This window comes from Perognathus longimembris, chromosome 7, assembly GCF_023159225.1.
Source record: "Perognathus longimembris pacificus isolate PPM17 chromosome 7, ASM2315922v1, whole genome shotgun sequence".
Classification (NCBI taxonomy): Eukaryota; Metazoa; Chordata; class Mammalia; order Rodentia; family Heteromyidae; genus Perognathus; species Perognathus longimembris.
In genome coordinates, this window is record NC_063167.1 from 8,484,718 (window position 1) to 8,506,804 (window position 22,087).

The 22,087-nt window shown below is 48.3% G+C and overlaps 1 protein-coding gene across 6 annotated transcripts in view; it reads left to right on the top strand.

The window, feature by feature from the left end:
- Positions 1-22,087, top strand: part of Prdm2 (PR/SET domain 2) — a 93,970-nt gene that overhangs the window by 61,945 nt on the left and 9,938 nt on the right. For 5 of the 6 annotated variants that reach the window (XM_048350274.1, XM_048350276.1, XM_048350273.1 and 2 more), the window contains 2 exons: positions 2,960-3,070; positions 6,108-10,539. In XM_048350274.1, the coding sequence (XP_048206231.1) occupies positions 2,960-3,070; positions 6,108-10,539 (4,543 nt within the window). Of the gene's footprint in view, positions 1-2,959; positions 3,071-6,107; positions 10,540-13,401; positions 14,548-22,087 lie in introns of those variants that run through there. The other variant, XM_048350275.1, reaches the window with a different exon arrangement.

Sequence of the window (22,087 nt, forward strand, 5' to 3'; positions counted from 1 at the left end):
TCCTACAAAGTAGCAGATAGGGCAGGTGATTTTTCAGAGTGCCTTCATCTCTGGGGTCTTGAGAGAGAGAGTTCTGGTGAAATGAGACAATCATCTGATGTGTGGGCAGTCTGGGTTCGATGAAGAGAGTCATAGGGCCATGGACTCTTCCTCCCTTGTACACTGGGTTATTGTCTGCCAAAGTACTTTGGTGGTAAATCTACTTGTTGCATTCCTCTATTTTTATAAATGGTTTATCAGTGTTATTCAAGTACTTGCTAATACACGTACACACTACAGTCTTACATGTCTTCAGTGTTTTCCAAATGCAGTATATTGGGCTTGCTTAGTAGCTCTTAGCACGGGGAAATTTCATTCCCAGGGGGTAGTGGCCATGTCTTAAGTTATGGGGCTGTCATACCTGCAGGTGGGGAGGGGCTATTGCTTACTTGTGGTTGACACAGCAGAGCTGCACATCATTCTCTGATGAGTTAGCTCTGCCCACAACAAAGAATTAACCTGCATTAGCCTAACCCAAGTATCCTATGTGCTGCTGAGATGCCTGGATATCCTGTAGCCATCTGTGGCAGGGCACAAGTGCTTCTGATGGATTCACAGTGGGCTGTACTTCCACAGTCGTGACTTGTAACGCAAATATCTTTGCTGAGGTAGAAGGGAACTTCTGAGTAGGTTTTGGGAAGTAGTCCAAAAATGAGCACATAACATTGGTTTGAAAGAAGAAAATAGTGCTTTAAAAATAGTTATGCAGTTAACATTTGATTACTTCTTAGTGAACAGTATTAGGAAAATTGTCTTTTCCTTTGTTGTACTAGAGGCATACAAATTCCATTTGTTCAGTACTTGTGTGATTTTGTTTGCATGTGAACTGCTGACTGGGTTTTGCACAGCCATGAACTGCAGGAAACCTTTGCATGGTGTCTGGAAGGGACTGCATCACAACAGAGTGACACTCGTTTTCCTGTTACATTTTACAGTGTTGACTTGTAAATCTGTGTAAGATTTGTGTTGATACCTTATCTGTCCACTTTAATTGATCTTAAAATCTCATACATTGTAGAAAAGTTAAGTGGCCAGTGAGAAAAAGTCACATTCTTCTATTTGCTTGTGGGAATATGGTGGTTCTGATTGATGTCTTAGAAGATTTTTGTGGCTTTTCATTCAAGAAAAAACAGTGTAACTTTTGAATGAAGCATGTTGAGGGCTGGGCCAGGGGTGCTTCATAGGTAAGAAAGAAGTGTGGCTTTTCTCAGGCAGCAGTGGTGTCAAGAGTATTAGGTCACCGTGTGGGCAGGTAGTCACTTCTGTTGGCGTGTGTGTGGATGATAACACTGCATTTGGTATCAGTAATCTAATATGGCCTCACACAGGAAGGGCATGTGTCATACTGGGGACAAGAAAGCTGGTTAAGGAGAGACAACCCATATTTCCCTTCAACACAAGTGGCTTCCTCCAGAGCCTCTGTTGCCATCAGATTTGGGCTAAGTGCTGTTAGTTAGGCAAAGGGAGGTGCCCATATGAACAGGCATATGCCCATCTCCATGCAGGGCCATGAATAGGCTGCATCCATTGCCCTCCACTGTCCTCTGCCCTTTCTCTTCTTTGCACCAGATGTGGCTGTAGTGAAGCATGTGCTTCTGTCTCAAGCCATCGTCAATACCTGGGGATAAAAACAGACCTATTACTAGGAATTTCAGAGAAACCTTACATACTATATAGTTTCAAGGGATGAGGTGGGACAAAAGCCAACCAAACTAAAAATCTTCTGTATTCTTTTTTCGTGGACTCAGGGCCTAGGCACATTGTCCCTTACTTTTTTCTTTCAAGGCTAATGTTATACCACTTGAGCCACAACTCCACTTACAGCTTTCTTTTTTGTGTGTGGTTAATTGAAGATAAGTGTCTCATGGAATTTCCTGCTTTGCCTGGCTTCAAACTGCGATCCTCAGATCTTAACCTCCTGAGTAGCCATGACTACAATCAAGAGCCACTAGCACCTGGCTTAATCCTAATTATTATTTTGTATGTATTTTTGGTGCTGCTTTATGTTATCTGCTTTCCACATGTTCCTCTGCTGATTCTCTATTGGAGAGAATGTAATTTTCCATGCATTTCAGAACCTGTGAATGGGTTCTTGTTTTTCATTTTGCTAATGTGGTGATAAAGGTGGATTGTTCCTAAAGAGGGGAACAGCTGTGTCAAAAGGGGTCTGTAGAGGAGAGTGGTCCAGAGAGAAGGAAGTATTCCAGGGAGATGTGTGAATCTGCCTGCATCTGGAGATGGCGGAACACCAGCTGTCAGGGAAAAAAATACACCAGGCAGGGTAGCAATTGTGGGTGATGCCTATGCCTTGGAACCTGCCAATAGCATATTCACGTCCTTATGGCATTCTCTCCCTTGGTTCATTTTCCCAGTTCCTAAAGTGTGAGATGACTTGAAATGCTGCCATTAGTATTTCCTGAACTTCATCCCTTGCACCATTAGTGAAATGCTAAACTGTGTTGGACTTAGTCAAACTCCTCTGTAGGGCCCTTTGAGAGACATGCTGACCTGTGTGATTTGTTCATAATTACTCTGTATTTGATACCTGCCCTGTGTGTGCATAGCCCTTACAACTCTGGAATCTCTGCTCTTGTTTTGCTTTGACAGTTAGGAATAGTTATATCTTAACCAAGAGGGTTCCTATGTTATACTGTACTGTTTTTCTCCAATATGCTTCTGTGTCTTTCTTATTTGTACGTATGTTTTTATGAACTTGATGGGTACTGTAGATGTGAAGGAAATGAATACCCAAGATGACCTAAAAATATATTCATCATGCATTCTTTTCTTTTGGAATCCAAAGTGTTAATAATTTCCTACAAAAATACACAGTGTACCATGATTGAGTTAATAATCATCTCCTTCCAAAATTCAGAGTGATGACAAATGAGTGAGCAAATAAATAAATGTTGTGTTGCAGGGAAGAAAAAATCCCAGGAAAATAAAAACAAAGGAAATAAAGCCCACAATATACAGCTGAAAGCCAGTGATCCAGATTCCACCTGTGCAAATATGAGAGACTCTGAAGAAGGTAAGCTCGTGGTGCAGAAGTGGTCTGATTTGGGTATGTACCACCAATGAATTCTCCTTACTGTTGCCTGTCTTGTTCTTCTGAAAATTATCCAACAGTTATAGGAATGAAACAGCCAAACAAACAAAACAAAACTGCTGACATTTAATCCGGTGACCCAAACCTTCCACATCTTACCTTTCAAGCAGCTACCCAAGAGCTTCTTCATTAAACACAAACTTACTCTCTCGTTGAAATAAAATGAAACCTCCCATTTGCATTTACAAAGAAAATGAAGTGCACAGCCATCAACACAAATTTGTGATGACAGAAGGCAGGACTGAAAGGGAAAGGGGGAGGTTTAGGACACAGGCAGTGTTCGACTGCTGATCTGTGTGCACTGACTAAATAGACATTTATTTTATAAGAATTACCTTGCTATATGTATATTTTATAAGTTGTCCACTTTAATAAGTGTGTGCTTTACATTTAAAATTTATAAAACAATGAAAGTCTTTGGTTATTTTTATCTCCTGTGGGTGTCTACAAGATTTTCTTATAGACCCTTTGAGCATTAATATTCTAGGCCTTTGATTGTGTAAGAATTCTCAGAGGCAGGGATTGAGTCAGTGAAGCAGTTTGCTTGTTGCAGTTGAACCACCATATTGAGTCTTACTGCTGTAGAAATGAAATGAGGGAGATGTGTCCCAATTTGTTACAGACAAATGGAGCTTTTGCCTAAGGGTTGTTTATGGTAACACAAACAGGTAGATTTCACAATACAAGCTTGTGACTCAAGAAACATTTGTAGAGCTTTAAAAAAGCAACAATATTTTGGGTACTTTTTATTTTCATTTTATTAGCAGTGCTTGTGATCATGGCATTGATACGAAGTTCATTGGGACCAAAGTGCAGATGACCTAGGGTAGCCTGGAGAGGCAGGTGGGGGTAGGTCAGTGTGATGTAGGACAAGGAATTGTTGGAGAAGAACAAAGCTGTCCCACCTCTGTTCCCAAACCCTCCTGCATGCTTTATGTCAGCTACAAATACCTACTTCGTTGAAGATAAGAAAAAAAGTTTAAAAATAGACGAGAGCTTTGTAAATGTAAGTTCTACTTTCTGACTGTAGATTTGCCAAGACATGTTTTTGAACAACAAGGAAATTATTTTAAAACTTTATTGCCTGTGGTGAATTATAAAAATTCACCAGACTTATTTTCTTGAGCAGTTTTAACAGTATTTTTCCTGATGTATCATAAATTTCCCGAGAGAAAAGGACAGTAGATAGATAGATACCCTGTTTTGATGTACTGCTGATCAGAATGAGGTTGGTCCTGAACAGTGTGATTGGAAATTCCCTGGGTGTTTTACATTGTTCTCAGCAAATGGTTTATATGATGAGCAAATGATTGAGACTATGCTTTGTGTTCCCCTCACATCTCTTTATGTTCAGGTCTCAGCAGACCACATCAAGGTGTATAGACACGCCTTGGTGTGGGTGTCAGTGTTAATTTAGTTTCCTGTAGCTTTTATCTCACTGTCTTTTTTAATCCCAGGAAGCCACAAATGGTAACAGGAAATGAACTTGTAGGAAGCAATTCCTGAGCCCTAGAAGTACATTTTGTTGTTGTTGTTGTTGTTGTCTTGGAACAACATTCTAGGTGTTTTGTTGAAAATATATTTGAGAAGACACATAATTTGAAATTGAGTGAGCTTCCGGTTTGTGGAAAACTCTTAGAATTTCTGAAATTTGTCTAGGGGAGAGGTTAGTTAGTTCTATTTAGAAACAAGAGCATCGTCACTAGTCGATATAGTGGTGGACTACAAATAATAGTAGAAAAGCGGGGCCTGTTTGCTATTGAGTAGCAAGAGGGATGGAGTGGATACTGAGCTTTTCAGAGCTTGCAGCAGCAATTCTCCCTGGCCCCTCGTCCACCTCCACTGCATGCAGGAGTACATAGACCACACCTGCTTGTCCTGCAGCCCTTGCTTGGCTCCAGTGTTAAGTCGTCAGCTTCATTTCCAAAGTCTATGTCTGCAGTCTGACTACTTGCACCACCTTCCCCCACTCTGCCACCAGCATGTCACCACCCTGCCCTTCTAAAATACTCGGCCTACCTCCCTTGGCCACCTCCAGTTGTCCACCTTCCTTCTAGCAACCAACATGATTCTCTTGACTATTTAAGTCATTTCACTTGCCCATTGGTTTTTTTCTGGTGGGTCCCTATTGACACAAAAATAAGGCCACCAGCCTGTGATGTTTTATGCTAGTGGGTAGAGGTAACCAGGCCCCTGGTTACCACTCCATCCTCTAAGGATCCTTTCATAGCTCTTCCCTTAAACCTGTCTCACACAGCCTCTTGACTCCAGAGAGCTTGTACCTTTGCTGGCTCCCCTGATTTTTGCATGGCTTCTTAGGTTGTCATTTTTGTTGTGGGAGGAAGGGGTTCAGTTCTGGGACTTGAACTCAGCCTGGGCACTAGGCACTGTTCCTGAGCTTTTTTATTTAAGGCTAGTGCCACCTTGAGCCCCAGCACCACTTCCAGTTTCTGGTGATTAATTGAAGATAATTGTCTCGTGAACTTTCCTGTGGCTTCAAACGACGATCCTCAGACCTCAGCCTCCTGAGTAGGTAGGATTTACAGGAGGAACACAATTGCCTGACTCTGTTGTCACTTTATTAGAGACCCCCACCCACCCTGCAGCCTGGCTCCTGTCTGTTCGAGATGGGACTGGGCATAGAATCAACCTGCTTAAATGTGATATTGAATACTAATGTTTATAATTTCTGCAAAGAAAGATCTATGTGTGTGTGACCTGACACAGAAAAGAATGTCCACCATGTCTGTGCGCACAGAATGTTGCCTGCTACAAAATAGGTACTCTATACAGATTTGTGCAGTGAGCAGATGAAAGGTTTATAGATGAAGTATGTAAATGGAAGTTACTGTTAGTTATACTCCTGGGCATTTTAGGTGAGAAGTAGCTGGAATCAGGAATTAAGAGACAGCACCTAGTTTTGCCCTTACCTTTGTTTTGGCTTCCTTGTATCTTCTAGGTCCTGAAGAAGAGGAAGAGAGGCCTTTGGCTTCAGTGCCTGAAAAGCCAGCTCTTGTCCCAGAGGTGGTGAGTCAGGACCTGCCTCCAGAGCTGGTTGCTCCTCTCCCTGCCTGTGAGCCACAGCCAGAGCCAGCCGGGAAACAAGCCACAGGCTGTGAGGTCAATGATGTGGAAGAAGTGGAAGAGGAGGAGGAGGAAGAGGAGGAGGAAGAGGAGATGGATGGTGAGGAGGATGAGCTGGAAGAAGATGGGGAGGAAGAAGCTGACATGCCGAACGAAAGCTCTGTAATAGAACCAGAAATACGGTGTGATGAGAAGCTAGAGGATTTGTTAGAAGAACCAAAAACCATTTCAAAAGAAATCCCCGAAGACTCTGGGGAAGTGCCACCTCTTACCAAAGCCCCCAGAACTAAGGAGGAAGCCAATGGGGATGTGCTTGACACGTTCATGTTTCCTTGTCAGCATTGTGAAAGGAAGTTTACAACCAAGCAGGGGCTCGAACGCCACATGCATATCCACATGTCTACGGTCAATCATGCTTTCAAGTGCAAGTACTGTGGGAAGGCATTTGGCACACAGATCAACAGGAGGCGGCATGAGCGTCGCCACGAAGCAGGGTTAAAACGAAAACCCAGCCTGGCTCTACAACCACCAGAAGACCTGGCTGATGGCAAAGCTTCCGGAGAAAAGGCTCCTCCTAAAGATGAATCAAATCCCCCTCCACTTGGGCAAGACTGTTTGACCTTGAACTCAGAGAAAGCCTCCCAGGAAACAGTGAATTCTTCTGCTGTAGAGGAGAACGGGGAAGTGAAAGAACTTCATCCATGCAAATACTGTAAGAAGGTTTTCGGGACGCATACCAATATGAGACGGCATCAGCGCAGAGTTCACGAACGCCACCTGATTCCCAAAGGCGTCCGGCGGAAAGGAGGCCTTGTGGAAGAGCCGCAGCCCCCGGCAGAACAAGCCCAGCCCACCCAGAATGTCTACGTTCCAAGCACCGAGCCAGAGGAGGAAGGAGAGGCAGATGATGTGTACATCATGGACATTTCTAGCAATATCTCTGAAAACTTAAATTACTACATTGACGGTAAGATTCAGACCAACAGCAGCACTAGTAATTGTGACGTAATTGAGATGGAGTCTAATTCGGCAGACTTGTATGGCATAAATTGTCTTCTCACTCCAGTTACGGTGGAGATTACTCAAAATATAAAGACTACCCAGGTCCCGGTGACCGATGATCTTCCAAAGGAGCCCCCCAGCAGCACAAACTGTGAGTCCAAGAAACGGAGGACTGCCAGTCCACCCGTGCTCCCCAAGATTAAAATGGAAATGGATCCTGAGCCTGTGGCCCCACCGTGCTCCTTAACTCTACCACTTAGTGTAGCAACGACCGAGGCAGTGTCTTTCCATAAAGAGAAGAGTGTGTATTTGTCATCAAAGCTCAAGCAGCTTCTCCAAACCCAGGACAAGCTGACTCCTCCTGCAGGGGTGTCAGCTACTGAGATCCCTAAGTTAGGTCCTGTGTGTGTGTCTGCACCGGCTTCCATGTTACCTGGGACCTCCAGTCGATTTAAGAGGCGGACCAGCTCCCCACCCAGCTCTCCTCAGCACAGCCCTGCCCTTCGGGACTTTGGGAAGCCAAGTGATCCGAAAGTGGTGTGGACAGATGCAGTTCTGACTTCCAAGAAGCCCAGGTTAGAAAGCCATGGCGACTCGCCTGCCTGGACTTTGTCTGGAAGAGATGAGAGAGAAACTGGGAGCCCTCCTTGCTTTGAAGAATACAAAATGTCAAAAGAGTGGGCAGCCTCCTCTACTTTCAGCAGTGTGTGCAACCAGCAGCCCCTGGATTTGTCCAGCGGCATGAAACAGAAGACGGAAGGCACAGGCAAGACCCCAGTCCAGTGGGAGGCTGTCTTAGATCTCAGTGTGCATAAAAAGCCTTGTCTGGACCTTGAGGGCAAGGAATTCAAAGAAAACCATTTGGCACCGCCAGCATGTAGTGCTGGAAAGAAAAAGAAACCAACCACGTGCATGCTGCAGAAGGTCCTGCTCAACGAATACAACGGCATCGACGTGCCTGGGGAAGCCGCTCCCGACGTGGCCAGGAGCCCGAGTCCTTGTAAACCCGTTGATGCCCAGGCGGACCCTGACCTGGGTCCCGACTCTGGCTTCTCTGCCCCTGCTGTGGAGTCCCCACCTGAAGCCTGTCCTTCATCACCCACCCTCCAGACCGCTTCCCTGTCTTCTAGTCAGCTGCCTCCTCTCTTGGTCCCCACAGACCCGTCTTCTCCTCCACCCTGCCCTCCTGTGTTAACTGTTGCCACCCCGCCCCCTCCGCTGCTGCCTACTGTCCCTCTTCCTGCCCCCTCGTGCAATGCCTCTCCTCACCCATGCCCCTCTCCACTCTCAAATGCCACCGCCCAGTCTCCCCTTCCGATTCTGTCCCCAACGGTGTCTCCTGCCCCCTCTCCCATTCCTCCCGTGGAGCCACTTGTGTCTGCTGCTTCTCCTGGGCCTCCAAAGCTTTCTTCCTCCTCCTCCTCTGCCTCCTCCGCCGCCGCTGCCTCCTCCTCCTCCTCCTCATTCTCGTCTTCCCCTGCCTCCTCCTCCCCTTCACCACCCCCTCTGTCAGCAGTGTCTTCGGTCGCTTCCTCTGGGGACAATCTGGAGGCTTCTCTCCCTTCAATAACTTTCAAACAGGAGGAGTTGGAGACTGAAGGTGTAAAGCCCAGGGAAGAGCCCCAACCTACAGTTGAACAGGATGTCATTCAGGAAACATTTAGCAAAAACTTTGTTTGCAATGTCTGTGAATCACCTTTTCTTTCCATTAAAGATCTAACCAAGCATTTATCTATTCATGCTGAAGAATGGCCCTTCAAATGTGAATTCTGTGTCCAGCTTTTTAAGGCTAAAACTGATTTATCAGAGCATCGCTTTATGCTTCATGGAGTTGGGAATATCTTTGTGTGTTCCGTATGTAAAAAAGAATTTGCTTTTTTGTGCAATTTACAGCAACACCAGCGAGATCTTCACCCAGACAAGGTGTGCACACACCACGAGTTCGAAAGCGGGACCTTACGACCCCAGAACTTTACAGACCCCAGCAAGGCCCACATGGAGCATATGCAGGACTTGCCAGAAGATCCTCTGGAACCTTCTAAAGAAGAGGAGGAATTAAATGATTCCTCTGAGGAGCTTTATACCACCATAAAAATAATGGCTTCTGGAATAAAGACGAAAGATCCAGATGTTCGATTGGGTCTGAATCAGCATTACCCAAGCTTTAAGCCACCCCCATTTCAGTACCATCACCGAAATCCCATGGGTATTGGGGTGACAGCCACAAACTTCACTACCCACAATATCCCACAGACTTTCACCACAGCCATCCGCTGCACAAAATGTGGGAAAGGTGTTGACAACATGCCTGAGTTGCACAAACACATCCTGGCATGTGCCTCTGCCAGCGACAAGAAGAGATACACCCCCAAGAAAAACCCCGTACCTTTGAAACAAACTGTGCAGCCCAAAAACGGAGTGGTTGTGTCAGAGGGTCCTGGGAAAAATGCCTTCAGAAGAATGGGGCAGCCCAAAAGACTGAACTTCAGTGTGGAGCTCAGCAAAATGTCACCAAACAAGCTGAAATTAAATGCCTTGAAGAAGAAAAATCAGCTTGTCCAGAAAGCAATCCTTCAAAAAAACAAATCTGCCAAGCAGAAGGCTGACTTGAGAAACGCTTCCGAGTCGTCCTCACACATCTGCCCCTACTGCAACAGGGAGTTCACGTACATTGGCAGCCTGAACAAGCACGCCGCTTTCAGCTGTCCCAAAAAGCCCCTTTCTCCTTCCAAAAGAAAAGCTTCTCACTCCAAGAAAGGTGGCCACCCCTCTTCTGCCAGTGGAGAGAAGAATCACAGCAGCAACCACCGCCGGCGGACCGCAGATGCCGAGATCAAGATGCAGAGCACGCAGGCGCCTCTGGGCAAGACCAGAGCTCGCAGCTCAGGCCCTGGACAAGTCGCGCTGCCCTCCTCATCCTTCAGGTCCAAGCAGAACGTCAAGTTTGCAGCTTCGGTCAAGGCCAAAAAACCAAACTCCTCCTCTTTAAGAAACTCCAGCCCAGTAAGAATGGCCAAAATGACCCACATGGAGGGCAGGAAATCCAAAGCTGTGGCCAAGAACCATGCTGCTTCACTCTCAAGCAAATCGTCCCGGACCCTGCACGTGAGGGTACAGAAAAGCAAAGCTGTTTTGCAAAGTAAGTCTGCTCTGGCGAGTAAGAAGAGAACAGACCGGTTCAATGTAAAATCTAGAGAACGGAGTGGGGGCCCGATTACCCGAAGCCTTCAGCTGGCAGCTGCTGCGGATCTGAGTGAGAACAGGAGCGAGGACAGCAGTGCCAGGCACGAGCTGAAGGACTTCAGGTAAGCCCAGAGCTCGGGGGAGGTAAGGATGGTGCAGGAAACGGTGCGTGTGTTCTTGCTTAACTCTTCTCCTGCAAGATTTTGACATAAGCATTCAAAAGGAGTAGCTGTTGTATAAGCTGTAGGCATGAATGGTTACTGCTTTGACTCTTGTAGAGATGAATAAATAAATATTTGTTATTTCAGACCAAGGACTCAAAAAGTGGTACCATTTCTTTAATTGAGTTTGAATCCATGGGAAAGACCTTGAAAATGCCCTATGTGAAAAGATGAGGTTTTCTCACACTTGGTGTATGTCTTGGATATTTTCTCAGTCACTTGTATTATTTCCTGATCGTAGATCATGTCTTTGGTTTAGGCGGGATGTGAGTGAGTTCATTAGCAAACCGGTCTTGTGTAGTAGTTGCCATTTCCACAGTTAGCAATAAACTGGTGCAGCTTTTAGGATCGATGCTTTCTCTCACTGATAGTTTGAATTTTAAGCACTTGTCATGTTGGTCAAAACAAAACACTATATTTCTGTAAATGCCTTATGGTCCTCCTTCCCTTCCCTGCCTCTAGCCATAGGGCAATTGACCAGCGAGCCAGGTTCCAAAGGTGAAGAGAGGAAGAGAGAGTGCTCAGAGCTACAGGGAGGCAGGACCCCCCAGCCCCCCGCCCCCAGCTCTGTTGGGCCGGTGGTAACCAGAGCAGGCCATTGGTCAGTGCCTTTTCCCCAGTAGTGATGTTTAATGACTCCTCTCAGATTTGAGCTGACTTTTCTGCCTTACTCCATGTTCTTCCCACATTGAGAACTGTTCTCAGGGACAGATGGAAAGATGTGGCCTTCGTTAAGTTTGTGACATTGACTTCCAGAGCTTTCTGAGCCACTTACCCTGATTTGATGCACATTCCTAGAATTCTTGCTGGTTCCCAAATAATGCCTATAGGTTAGTCTCTTGTGTGTGTCTCATTTGTCATCAAATGGCATTTCTGCAAATGCTTTTGAATCTTCTCTTTCCAGTGTGTGCAGCCTGACCTGGCGCTAGGCTCGCATAGCTACAATTTTCAGAGTTTCAAAGCAGACAGTTAGGCCTAACTGGAGTGTCCTCTCATTTTGGAGAAAGGCAGACACAGAGGTGAGGTGGTTACTGTGTTGAATTCTTGGTGCTGGTGAGCCTTGCAGCAAGGCTAAAGACATGGTTTCCTGTGGAAGTGAAGGAGCGAAATCCCGAGGAACGTGCGGTGGATTTCATCATGTGGCCAGGGCGAGCTGTAGATTGACATGCCGAGCTGCCTGCCTGTAGCCACGGATGGGTCTCTGTCCCTGTGTGGGCTCAGCCTGTGTCGTAGAGGTCCCCTGCCAGCAGCACAGTGAGAGTTCAGGGATAAAGTTGATAAGAAAAGCTGTCAAGAAATGACGCATTTGTGAAGTTTGTTCACTCTTTCATAGTACTTACTTAATGAGCCCTTAAAGTTGCTAAGGGCTAGCGTGCCTTAAGAAGTGTTTCTCCCCCCTCTATTCTAATGTGAATGGTTTTGCTTTGCTTCATAGTTAGAAGATGACATTGTTTGAGTGAAATTTGGCCTGAAAAGATGGATCAGATAAGAAAATGAGGTCATGTGCCAGCTGGTAGATAGGCAGACAGATAGATGGTAGCAGTGGTCACCCTGCTGGCTGCTTGTCCCCTGCAAGGCACTGGAGCTGTGGGACCACAGCTGTTGCCCAGGACACCTGCCCAGTGACCATGTGAGGTGTTTTGGGGAATTGAAAAGCCAAGTGTCCAAGAGAACATCCTGTTTTGACTGGGCACGAGAGTGGTGGGCATTTCTTCAGAGCTTACCTGGGTTGTCTTAGTACTTTGACAGACCCCGGGGCATGTCGATAATGACATGTCCTCCTGGCTGATCTGAGCAGACCTCATCTCCATGTGCTTGTTAACTGGTATGGAATGGTTTTCCTTCCAGTTGTCTTCTCACTTCAGTATGTTTCCATGTGCAAAGTAGAGCTGGTTTTGTGATGCAGAATGCCTGCTGTGAGCCAAGAACTCACTCTCCCTCCCTCCGCATGCATCCTGGGCTCTTGTCCTGAAAATAGCGGTATATCCTTTTCCTGCTTATTTCTTTATAAAAAGCCGCCATTCGAAAGCCAGCTTAAGGCCTGCCTGCCACCAGCATGTGGTTGTAGCTAGCTTGCCATTCACCAGAGGGCTCTGCAGACTTGGTCAGTTGGTCACTTCTGGGAGCACCAGCCTTTGTTCCATTCAGGGTGCACAAAAGCTGTAGGTGAACCAAATCCTTTTCTTCAGACAAAACCTCAAAGGAAAGCAAGCTGTGGCTTGCCAGAGTTAGCACTCAGCCTACCTGAGCTGGATGGTAGGAAATTGAGATCTAGTGCCGAGGGTTTCTTCCTATGGCCCAGTAAGTCCCCAGGAGGAGAGGGTAGAGCTGCATCCTTTGTCTGCTCTTGCTCATGTAAACTGATCCCAAGATGCTTTTATATTTTCTAATGCCCCAACTTGAGCAGGGCTTTTGTTTTTGTATGAAGCTCCCATTGCAACCAGTCCAGAAAGCTGAAAGGTAGAAAAGCCAGACAAAATGCCAGACCAGATTCCTGTTTATGATGAACTGAGTTGGAATAAAGCACTCACTTCCCCTGATGCATGTCTGCCACGTGGCTTGGAAATGAGCCTGCTGTGGTTGTCCCTGCCTGCGGCTCTGGAGTAGGGACACCCGAGATCCGAATGCGAATGCCTTCAGAGTCATTTCTGTTTGTCTTGATAACATTTGTCTTATGGTCCCTTCACCTTTTTCTTTAAACATGGTCAGTTCATGTACAATTGTGTTATGTTGTCATTTATCTTCAGTTTTCTTATTTTCTAGGAACTTCCTGTAGAAAAGCCCCCCAAACAAAACAGCCCTTAATTGACTAAAAGATATTGCATGCTCAACTTAGGATAAGCACTACGGCAAAGGATATGAAATCTACCAACCTTGCAAGACCATTTGAAGCTGACTTAAAAGCTGTAATACACAGCTGCGTGCCGGCAGGCTCCTTGTTGCCCTGGTTAGAGTCAGGCATCTGCTTCTTCACTGGTGCCCACAGGCAAGCTGGGCTCCCAGGGAACTGAGATCCAAAGAGAAGGGCACTGGCAGACGGGCTAGCCGCACGAGCTCCTCGTCACGACTGGGACTCAGGTCTCAGTGTGGCCCCCTGTGTGTTTGGCACATAGCGGAGAAGGGAATGCTTGAATTGAACCTTGCAAAGCAAGTTCTCTATCAGCAGTTGATTGTAGATTTCAGGGATAACAGACATAATACGCACTCAGTTTAAAACGTTCCTTCACACACCAGCTCTTGATGCCTTTCTGTTACGTGAATTACACAGAAAGAGAGAGAAGAGGCACTTGGTGGCTGATCTCTTCCCATCCCTCCCTCACCCCTTTTTAAAAATCATAAGCAGATTGCCAGCATAATGGAGAGGAAACCACATTGGATATGGACTCTCACGCCTCGTTTATGCCTAATGTCTTGTATATATCCAAATGGACATTGTCCTCTCAGATTGGTATCTGGCACTAATTTATAGCTATTCTATTATGAGAGACGATGTAGCAGTCAGTATGTCAGTGCGCAGAGTGCTCTGCAGGCCTGGGTGGTTCACACGTAAGTATAAATCAGTGCACACCCCAGGCTCACACAAGTCTCTAGCAGAGATTAAAAGCAACAAATTGGCCTCTCTATGTGTAGCAGTATCATTCTCCATGCATTTTTATGCCTCCCCTGCCCCCAAATTAATGACTGAGTTGGTGGAAAATGCCTGCATTTTATTCATACTGTTTTTGTTATCGACTTCAAAAGTAATCTACCTCTTAAAGATTGTAGTTGAATACTTGTTTGGTGAACTCGTGCCACTTTAACTCTTTCACTGTCATTCCCATTTTGTTACATTTCTGTTATGAGGACTTCATGTTGAAATATTGTATCAAATGCATTTGTAGCGGTTTAAAAATAAACTATTTAAAATTATTTAAATTGTTTTGGATGCTTCAATTGTATCATACGTGATTTACGTTTTCATTTTTGTTTGCATTGTTAATCTGGAGAGTGTCTTGTATTGAAGTTTGCTGTTAGTTATTTTATTGTCGGAAAGTGCTACAGAAGATTATTTTAATGAAAACATTAAAATTGACAATTTGACGTACAAAAGAGGCTGCTCATTGATTTTAACTAATAGAGCCTTGAGAGAGACAGAGAGAGAGAGAGAAGCTGGTTCTAGTGGTGGTCACTACCTTTCCCTACTAGCATGGAGATACATCCTTGACTTGTCTGTATAAAAAGAGATGTCTTATGTTATGACTACAAAACACCTAGTCATTAAGGGAGAATTTTAATGACACATTTTATATCACTGTAACCAATAAAAGCTTTGTAAACACTTGTGGAAGGACTGCATTTTGTACCAGTGGGAGCAGTGAAGGGCAGGAGGAAGGCTAAGGAGCACCTGGGCGGGGGGATGTATGTGGCACTAGGATTTGCACTCAGGGCCTCTGCCACTTGAGCCGCAGCCCAGCCCCTCAGATAAGGTCTTGTGCTGTTGTCCAGGATTGGCCTGGGGACGGATATCATCGTGCTATATCCCACCTAGGTGAGATCACAGGCACACACCACCACACCAGGCTTATCTGTTGAGATGCACTAATGTCTTTTGCCCAGGCTGACCTCGAATCAGTCTTTCAAAAAAAACTCTGCCTCTGTGGGCCTTGTACCACCACATTGGGCAGCCAGGCAAGCATGGTGTTTTAAGTACAGCGCGTGGTATGTGGCCGGCCCAGAGGTCTTCCCTTGCCTGCTTCTTTTATTCGGCGCTGGCTGGAAATGTGCTAATTCCAGTTGCTGTATCGTGTCTGGAGGGCAGACATGTAGTTGGACAGCAGTGCCAGGAAGTGCCTTGTGGACTGAATTTGGTAAGTGTGAATACAGTATTTTATTTGGGGGTTGCTGAGCTTACTATATAGTTTGTGACTATCCTGACAAGAAGTCAAAGACCTTGTAACCTTTGTGCTAAGGTTTCCTCCAGCTGCAGTGTTTTTTGTTTTTTTGGTTTTTTTTTTTTTTGGCCAGTCTTGGGGTTTACTCAGGGCCTGAGCACTGTCCCTGGCTTCTTTTTGCTCAAGGCTAGCACTCTGCCACTTGAGCCACAGCGCCACTTCTGGCCATTTTCTGTATATGTGGTGCTGGGGAATAGAACCCAGGGCCTCATGTATAAGAGGCAAGCACTCTTGCCACTAGGCCATATCCCCAGCCCCAGCTGCAGTGTTTTAAGAACCGAAGTGGTAGGGGTATCAGTCATGTCCTGTGGGCAGCACCATAGCACTTCCTGTCCCATCCGGCATCCTATAGGCATGGCCAGCTTGCTTCCCCCACCCCTGAGAGGGTATCACACTTGAGGCCTCCTAGGTTCCTTACATTAGGGAGGGGGCTGTGGGAGAGTGGGAATTCAGAAATGGCCTTCAGCCTTGCGGTTTTAAACACTTAGGTGCATATCAACCACAGCCGTTCCTGTGGAAGAACTGGGTATCATGGGGAGCAGACCCCTTGTCTGGGCAGGAGACCTGGGGGTCCCTCAGTGTATCTGCCTGCTATTCCTCCCCAGGTCTTCAGGAAGCAGGTAGTCCCTGCTTTGGAGGGATGGCCATGGGGTTCTGTTTTCTGGATCGTAGTCCCCAGTTTACAGAGCTGAGGACAAAGGGTCCCATGTCCCATGTGACAGCCTGTGATTGCACTTGCTCCACGGAGCTGGTGAGGCTCCAGTTCTTACCACCCTGGCCCTGACAGCTGGGCCCTGCAAGTTGCTTGACCCCCCTGTCTTGCTGCCTCATTTGGGTTGCTTTTATGTCAAAGTCTGTGTGCAGTGAAGGCTCCTGTCCAGGCTGGTTTTGCAGAAGGGCCATGGTCATGGCTTGAGTATATTCAGTACATGCTAGGCTGGGTTTTTGGATCTTAGAACACAGGAGGGGCAGAGTGGATGTCATTCCCGGCCCTGTTGGATTGTCCTGCATTTTCAGAGCGGTGGTTCCGGCGTCCTGAGTGAGCACTCACTTGACACCTGGAGGGCTGCACTCCATGGAGCTCACTTCGTGGGTTAGAGGTCGCATTGAAGGAGATTTTGATTTGGTTTCAAAGTTTGCACTGCTCCATAGCTCGCTACTGCTGTGGTTCACCTGGGGCCAGCCTTTTACTATTTAGACCTTGCTCTGCCTTTATAGGCTCTGGGAAGTTTGAGTACACAGAAGAACCTGAGCACATGCTGGGAAATGAGGGATGCTTCTGTTTCTTCATTGTTGGAGGGCTGGTAGACTCAGCAAGACTCAGTGCCACATGCAATCCCCAGGTCTTTGTGTGGCCCAGTGCCCTTGTCTAAAGGCTGCGAGATGATAGAGGTAAAGAACCAGGGCTGTTCTGGAGCCACTTTTTCTTCTGCCAGTACTAGGGGACTTGAACCCAGGGAGTAGGTGCTGTCCCTTGGCTTTTTCACCCAAAGCTTTGACTTTGGTAAATTGGAGATGAGCATCTCATGGATTCTCCTGCCCTGGCTGGCTTTAAACCAGGATCCTCAGATCTCAGCCTCCAGTACCTTTACCCCCAGGCATGAGCCACTGGCTTACAAGTTGATCCCCCAGGCTGAAGGCCTGTGTGCTGGCGGGGGAGGGGCCTTGGGGTTGTAGGCTGTGATTGTGGCCAGGCCAGCCCTGTTGGGGATGTGGCCATTCTTCCTGCAGGGCTGGCCTTACGCGGGACTGCACACACGCGCTGTGAGGTCAGCTGACAGAAATGAGATCCAGGTGGGTGTCACCTCTGATGTGTAACAACATTCTAGACTGAGTCACCCGATGGAAGCCAGTAGTGACACGGACCAGCCCGTGAGCTCTGTGAGTGGATGTGAGTTCCCAGAGGGGAAAACAGACACAGACACGACTGCTCCTTGGCTGGTTCATGGGCACCATGCCACGGGGCCAGCCCCCACTTCCGGCCACCACCAGTCTCACACCACCTCTCCTCCCACCTGCCCCCCAGGCTGCTCTGCTGGGTGCTGGGATAAGCGCTTTTCTGGGATGGAGTCCAGAGCCTCACACAGGCCAGACAAGCCCTCTTCCAACTTCCCGGTGCTGAGTAAGCTGTTCAGAAACTTGAGATGCTGTCATGCCGGGTGGGGCTGTCACTGGCAGTGACTTGGAAGACTGGAAGTGATTCTGTTGGGAGAGCACTGACAAGTGTTGGCTGCCACCCTCTCGCTTGTCTCTAGTGGCTTTAGTTTCCTTAGTGCAGAATTCCGACCTGGACACCACTCCGTGAAAGCCTGCCGGCATCAGTGAGCATGCTGGACAGCAGGCCGCTCCTCAGCATGAACTTTAGCCGGAACTAGAGATGGCCTTGACCCCTGACCCCTCGGGAGGAATATGCTCCCTACCCCCACCACTGCAGGTTCGAGGCTCCCTGCTGCCTCCTCAGGTCTAGTGGAAAACAGGCTCAGTGGCACAAAAGGCTTGTGGTTGGGGAGAGGACTAAAAGGCACCCCAGGCCTCAGATACCCCAAAGAAATGTGACCTGACTTGCTGGGTTCATGCCCAAACAGTTGGTCCAGGCTCACTTTGCCACTAGCCTTGGGGGGCGGGGGTGTTGGGGGGGTCTCATTTACTGCCTGGATTACAAAGAATTGGGAAACCATCGTGATTCTGCATAGTTACTGACACTAGCAAAACAAGCTCAGTGGCCAACCATTGAAGGAACTTGGCAATGTTTTTATGAGAGTAAGGTTTACCAGCCTTCGGGGATGACAGGATTTGCGTTTCCTGTCTCACCGGTGCCAGCTGGATTTCTTTGCAAGTCTTTGTGATAGGAATGGAAATAATCGGAAGACATGGCTGCCTAAATAAATGTGCCTTCTCTTGTCCCACCGACAAACCAAGCAGAAAGCCCACTGCAAGCCCCGCTTGTGCACGTCCCGAGCTGGGTACCAGTCGCGCACTTCCCTGTGTGGGCAGTACAGAGTCACTGAGGAGGGAGAGGACAGGATTGTATTTGAACACGACATAGTTTTAACACTGAGTCCAAATGGACATTTTAAACAGGACCTGGCATTTGCTGCACGGTAAGTTAATTCAGCAAGAGGTAGCAAGGCCTTGAGTACCGCTGTAGCAACTTTCATTTTTCACTTAAAAACAAATTTAATAGAAAGAAAGCAGTTGCCCATTTCTTAGTACTTAATTTTGCCAAAAAAAAATGTAATATTCTTTTTGGGAATGAAATCATTTAGAGACTCACGAGGATGCAATTTTCCTTGTGGTAACAGTCTCCCTTTTTATAATGGCATGCAAACGCTTGCCAGCCCGTCTAGAGTGAAGGAACATTTTCAGATGGCTGCCTTTCCTGAGCTATTAATGGAACTGTGAGCTTAAGCACATCGTGCAGCAATATGGTTTTTCAAAGTTAAGAAAAAAAAAATCCTTGCATTGCCCACGTGGATGGAAAGGATGTCAGGCCGTGGGGCGGGCCCGGCCTTCGGCACAGTGGCTGGGACCGACGGCCACGAACCCCCTGAGCTCTCCACGGCCGGGAGGGACAGGCTTCTCAGGCTGGAGCTGTGGGGGGTGCTCTGCAAGTGCCAGCCGAGGGGCCCGGTTTTAGGTGACCGGGAGGTCTCGCTGCAGGGAGGTTGTGTGGTTGGAGAGTAAGCATTGCCCTAGAGCTCCCGCGGCAGGCACTTCCTTCCCAGGTACCTGTTTGGAGCCGGCCAGGTGCGTGCTCTGATCCACGTGGCACAGTTTCTTAGGCAAGACTTGGTGGCTGCTGGCCGGGGCGATGGTGGCAGTGACTGCCGGCCTGAGTGCTTTCAGTGACAGACTCAAGGCGGCCCCGAGTTAATGGCCAGGTGATGTCCAGTCATCTGCCCAAGTGAGCAGGGGTGGATGTGTGGGGTCACCAAGGAGAAGGCTGCAGAAGGAACTCTGAGGAACAAGAGTCCTTCGGAGGAACAGTGCTCCCTGCCCCTCTGCCCACCGGCCTCGCTGTCCTTGGGGTTAGGTTCCTCTGCGTGGTGGTAGCCGCTTGTGTGCTAAATGGCTCCCCATCCTGGAAGCGGCAGGAGCTTTGGCTCTGGGTACAGCCCCTAGTGCCTTGTGTGTAGGAGCTGCTCCGTAAGTCTTGGTTGAATAAACGATTTGATTCCTTGGCTCTACCCTGTACTTATTCTGAGCACTTATCCTCGGCCAGCTATTGACTGACCCTCTTGGGGGGTGGGGGTGGGGGAGAGGTGGTTCCATTTCTGTAAACTTGGGGCCATCTTTGTGCCCACAGAGAATCATGGAGGAGATAGAGGCCGGCCAACCACTGAGAGCCACAGCCCTGCCCTGCTGCTGTTGAAAGAGGTCCTCTTGAACCTCAACTTGAACCTGAGGAACAGTGGTTGGTGTAAGATTTCAGGAGAGATTGGAATGCAGTAGCCAGAGCACCCGCTAATCCTGTCCTTCCTCAGCCGAGACAGCTCTTAAGTGGCTCTGCCGCCAGGGACACCATTGCTATTTGTTTCTGGGTGCCCCACCCCCCACTCTGCCTCCCAAGCTTACCAGAACACAAGAAACAGGAGTGAGGTGTTGGACCGGAAGTCATTTTTCAAGTCAGTGAACTTCATAAAATCAGTGCCAAATGTAAACTTTTAAATGACTTCAAAAGAAAACAGCTCTGTGCAACCAGGAATGTGTGTGTGTGTGTGTGTGTGTGTGTGTGTGTACATGTACGTGTGTGTATGGGGCTTGGACTCGGCCTTTCCTAGTCACTCGGCTGGCACTCATCACTTGAGCCACGGCTGTACTTCCAGCTTTGGGGCGGTTCACTGGAGATAAAGGCATCACGGGCTGGCATGGGATTGGGATCTTCAGATCTCAGCCTCCTGAGTAGCTAGTGCCCAGCTGCAACCGTGAAAACTGAATGACAGAATTCTGCCGCACCGATGGCTGCTGATAGCATAAGTGGGTGTGCAGAGGGGCTTCCGTTCAACAAATCAGTTTCCATGTGCATTCTGTTCTCTGTCACCGCTTCTGTCATTGCCAGTATTTCTCATCTTGCCAGCCACTGGTTCGCGGCTCTGTATATGTGACCCCGTTCAGTCTCCCCGGGGAGCCCTGTGAAGTAAATACTTGGAAGTCCTCGCATGTCAAAGGCAGGGAAACTGAGGAATAGGGAGGCGGAGTGATTTGAGCGCAGTGAGCGAGAGCTGGAGCCTGGAACCCCAGCCAGGAAGCTGGTGCCTCCATCCTGAGTTTCCCTACCCTGGCCTGCTGGTGTCTTGGGCGTGAGCACGCCCCATTTCCTCTTCCCAGCCACAGCCTCGGGGTGCCAGGAGACCCGGCCTGCTGCCAAGGGACACGGGAGCACCAGGCAGCCTGGGCGACTGAGAAGTAGCTGGAGGAGGACAGCGGCCCTCCCTGGGCTCAGGGCAATGTGTGTGCGGGGGTGGGGGGGGGGGGGAAGGGAAAGCATCTTAGCGGTTGTGGGGGGCGTGGCCTTGAGTACCTGAAAACCCTGTTCCAAGCCCCAGCAGTGAGCATGTGCACATGCGTGTAGCGGCTGCCTGGGACTCTGCAGGAGCTGGGTGCACACCTGTGTCGGCCGTGGACGTGGGAGGGCCAAGGCCTCCGCAAAGCCATCGCCTGGCTCTGGAGGCACGTGGCCGTCCCATGGAGGAACGGACACCCATCCCCAGAGGCTGAAGACGAGAACTTTGCTGGGATGAGCGCGTCTCAGCGCCGTCCGCCCCCACCCTCGGCCTCCTGGACCTGGAGCCGGGCAGAAGTCCTAGGCAGGATCTGTAGCCGAGGCATCTCTGGCCAGCCGGTGTGCCGTGCCACACCCTGGCGGTCTTACCTCCTGGCTCTTTGCTGATGAGTGGCATTGGTGGATGCAAGATGGCGACGGTGGTGTTTGCTCCTTCCCCCTGTTGGCAGTAGTGGAGATTGAACCCAGGGCTTCATGCATGCTAGTTTAGGCGAGTGCCCTGCCCCTGTGGCATTTTGGGTTTGAGAAGCTCTTACTATCTTTGCCTCAGCTAGCCTCAGACCCCATCCTTCCTTCCACCTCTGAGGTAGTTGGGCTTCTGGGGGTGTGCCGCCACTCCTCGCTTGCGTGAGTTCTTAAACATCCTATAAGTGACTTGTGGACAGAATGGAAGTTTTGTGAGGGTGATGGGATATACTCCCGGGAAGAGCTGGATTCTGAAAGAAGAGTTTTCTCGCCACTGCCCTCCATCCAGTGTGCGGTCAGGGGAGTGCCAAGGGCTCCCCGGTGGCTGGATCTTGATAGCTTTGATCCCCAGGTCCTTTCAGACCCAGGGAAGAGCCTGGGTTCCTCTTCTCATTACCTGAGGGAGACTGTGGGTCTGTTCTGTGCCTCGGTTTCTCCTCTTGACTCAGGAAGTGACTGGAAGTTTTGTGTAACTTATTTAATCATGTCAAGTGTGAATTTCATACTCAGGCCATCTGCCTGCCTTTGGCGCCTTTGAGTGATCTCTGGT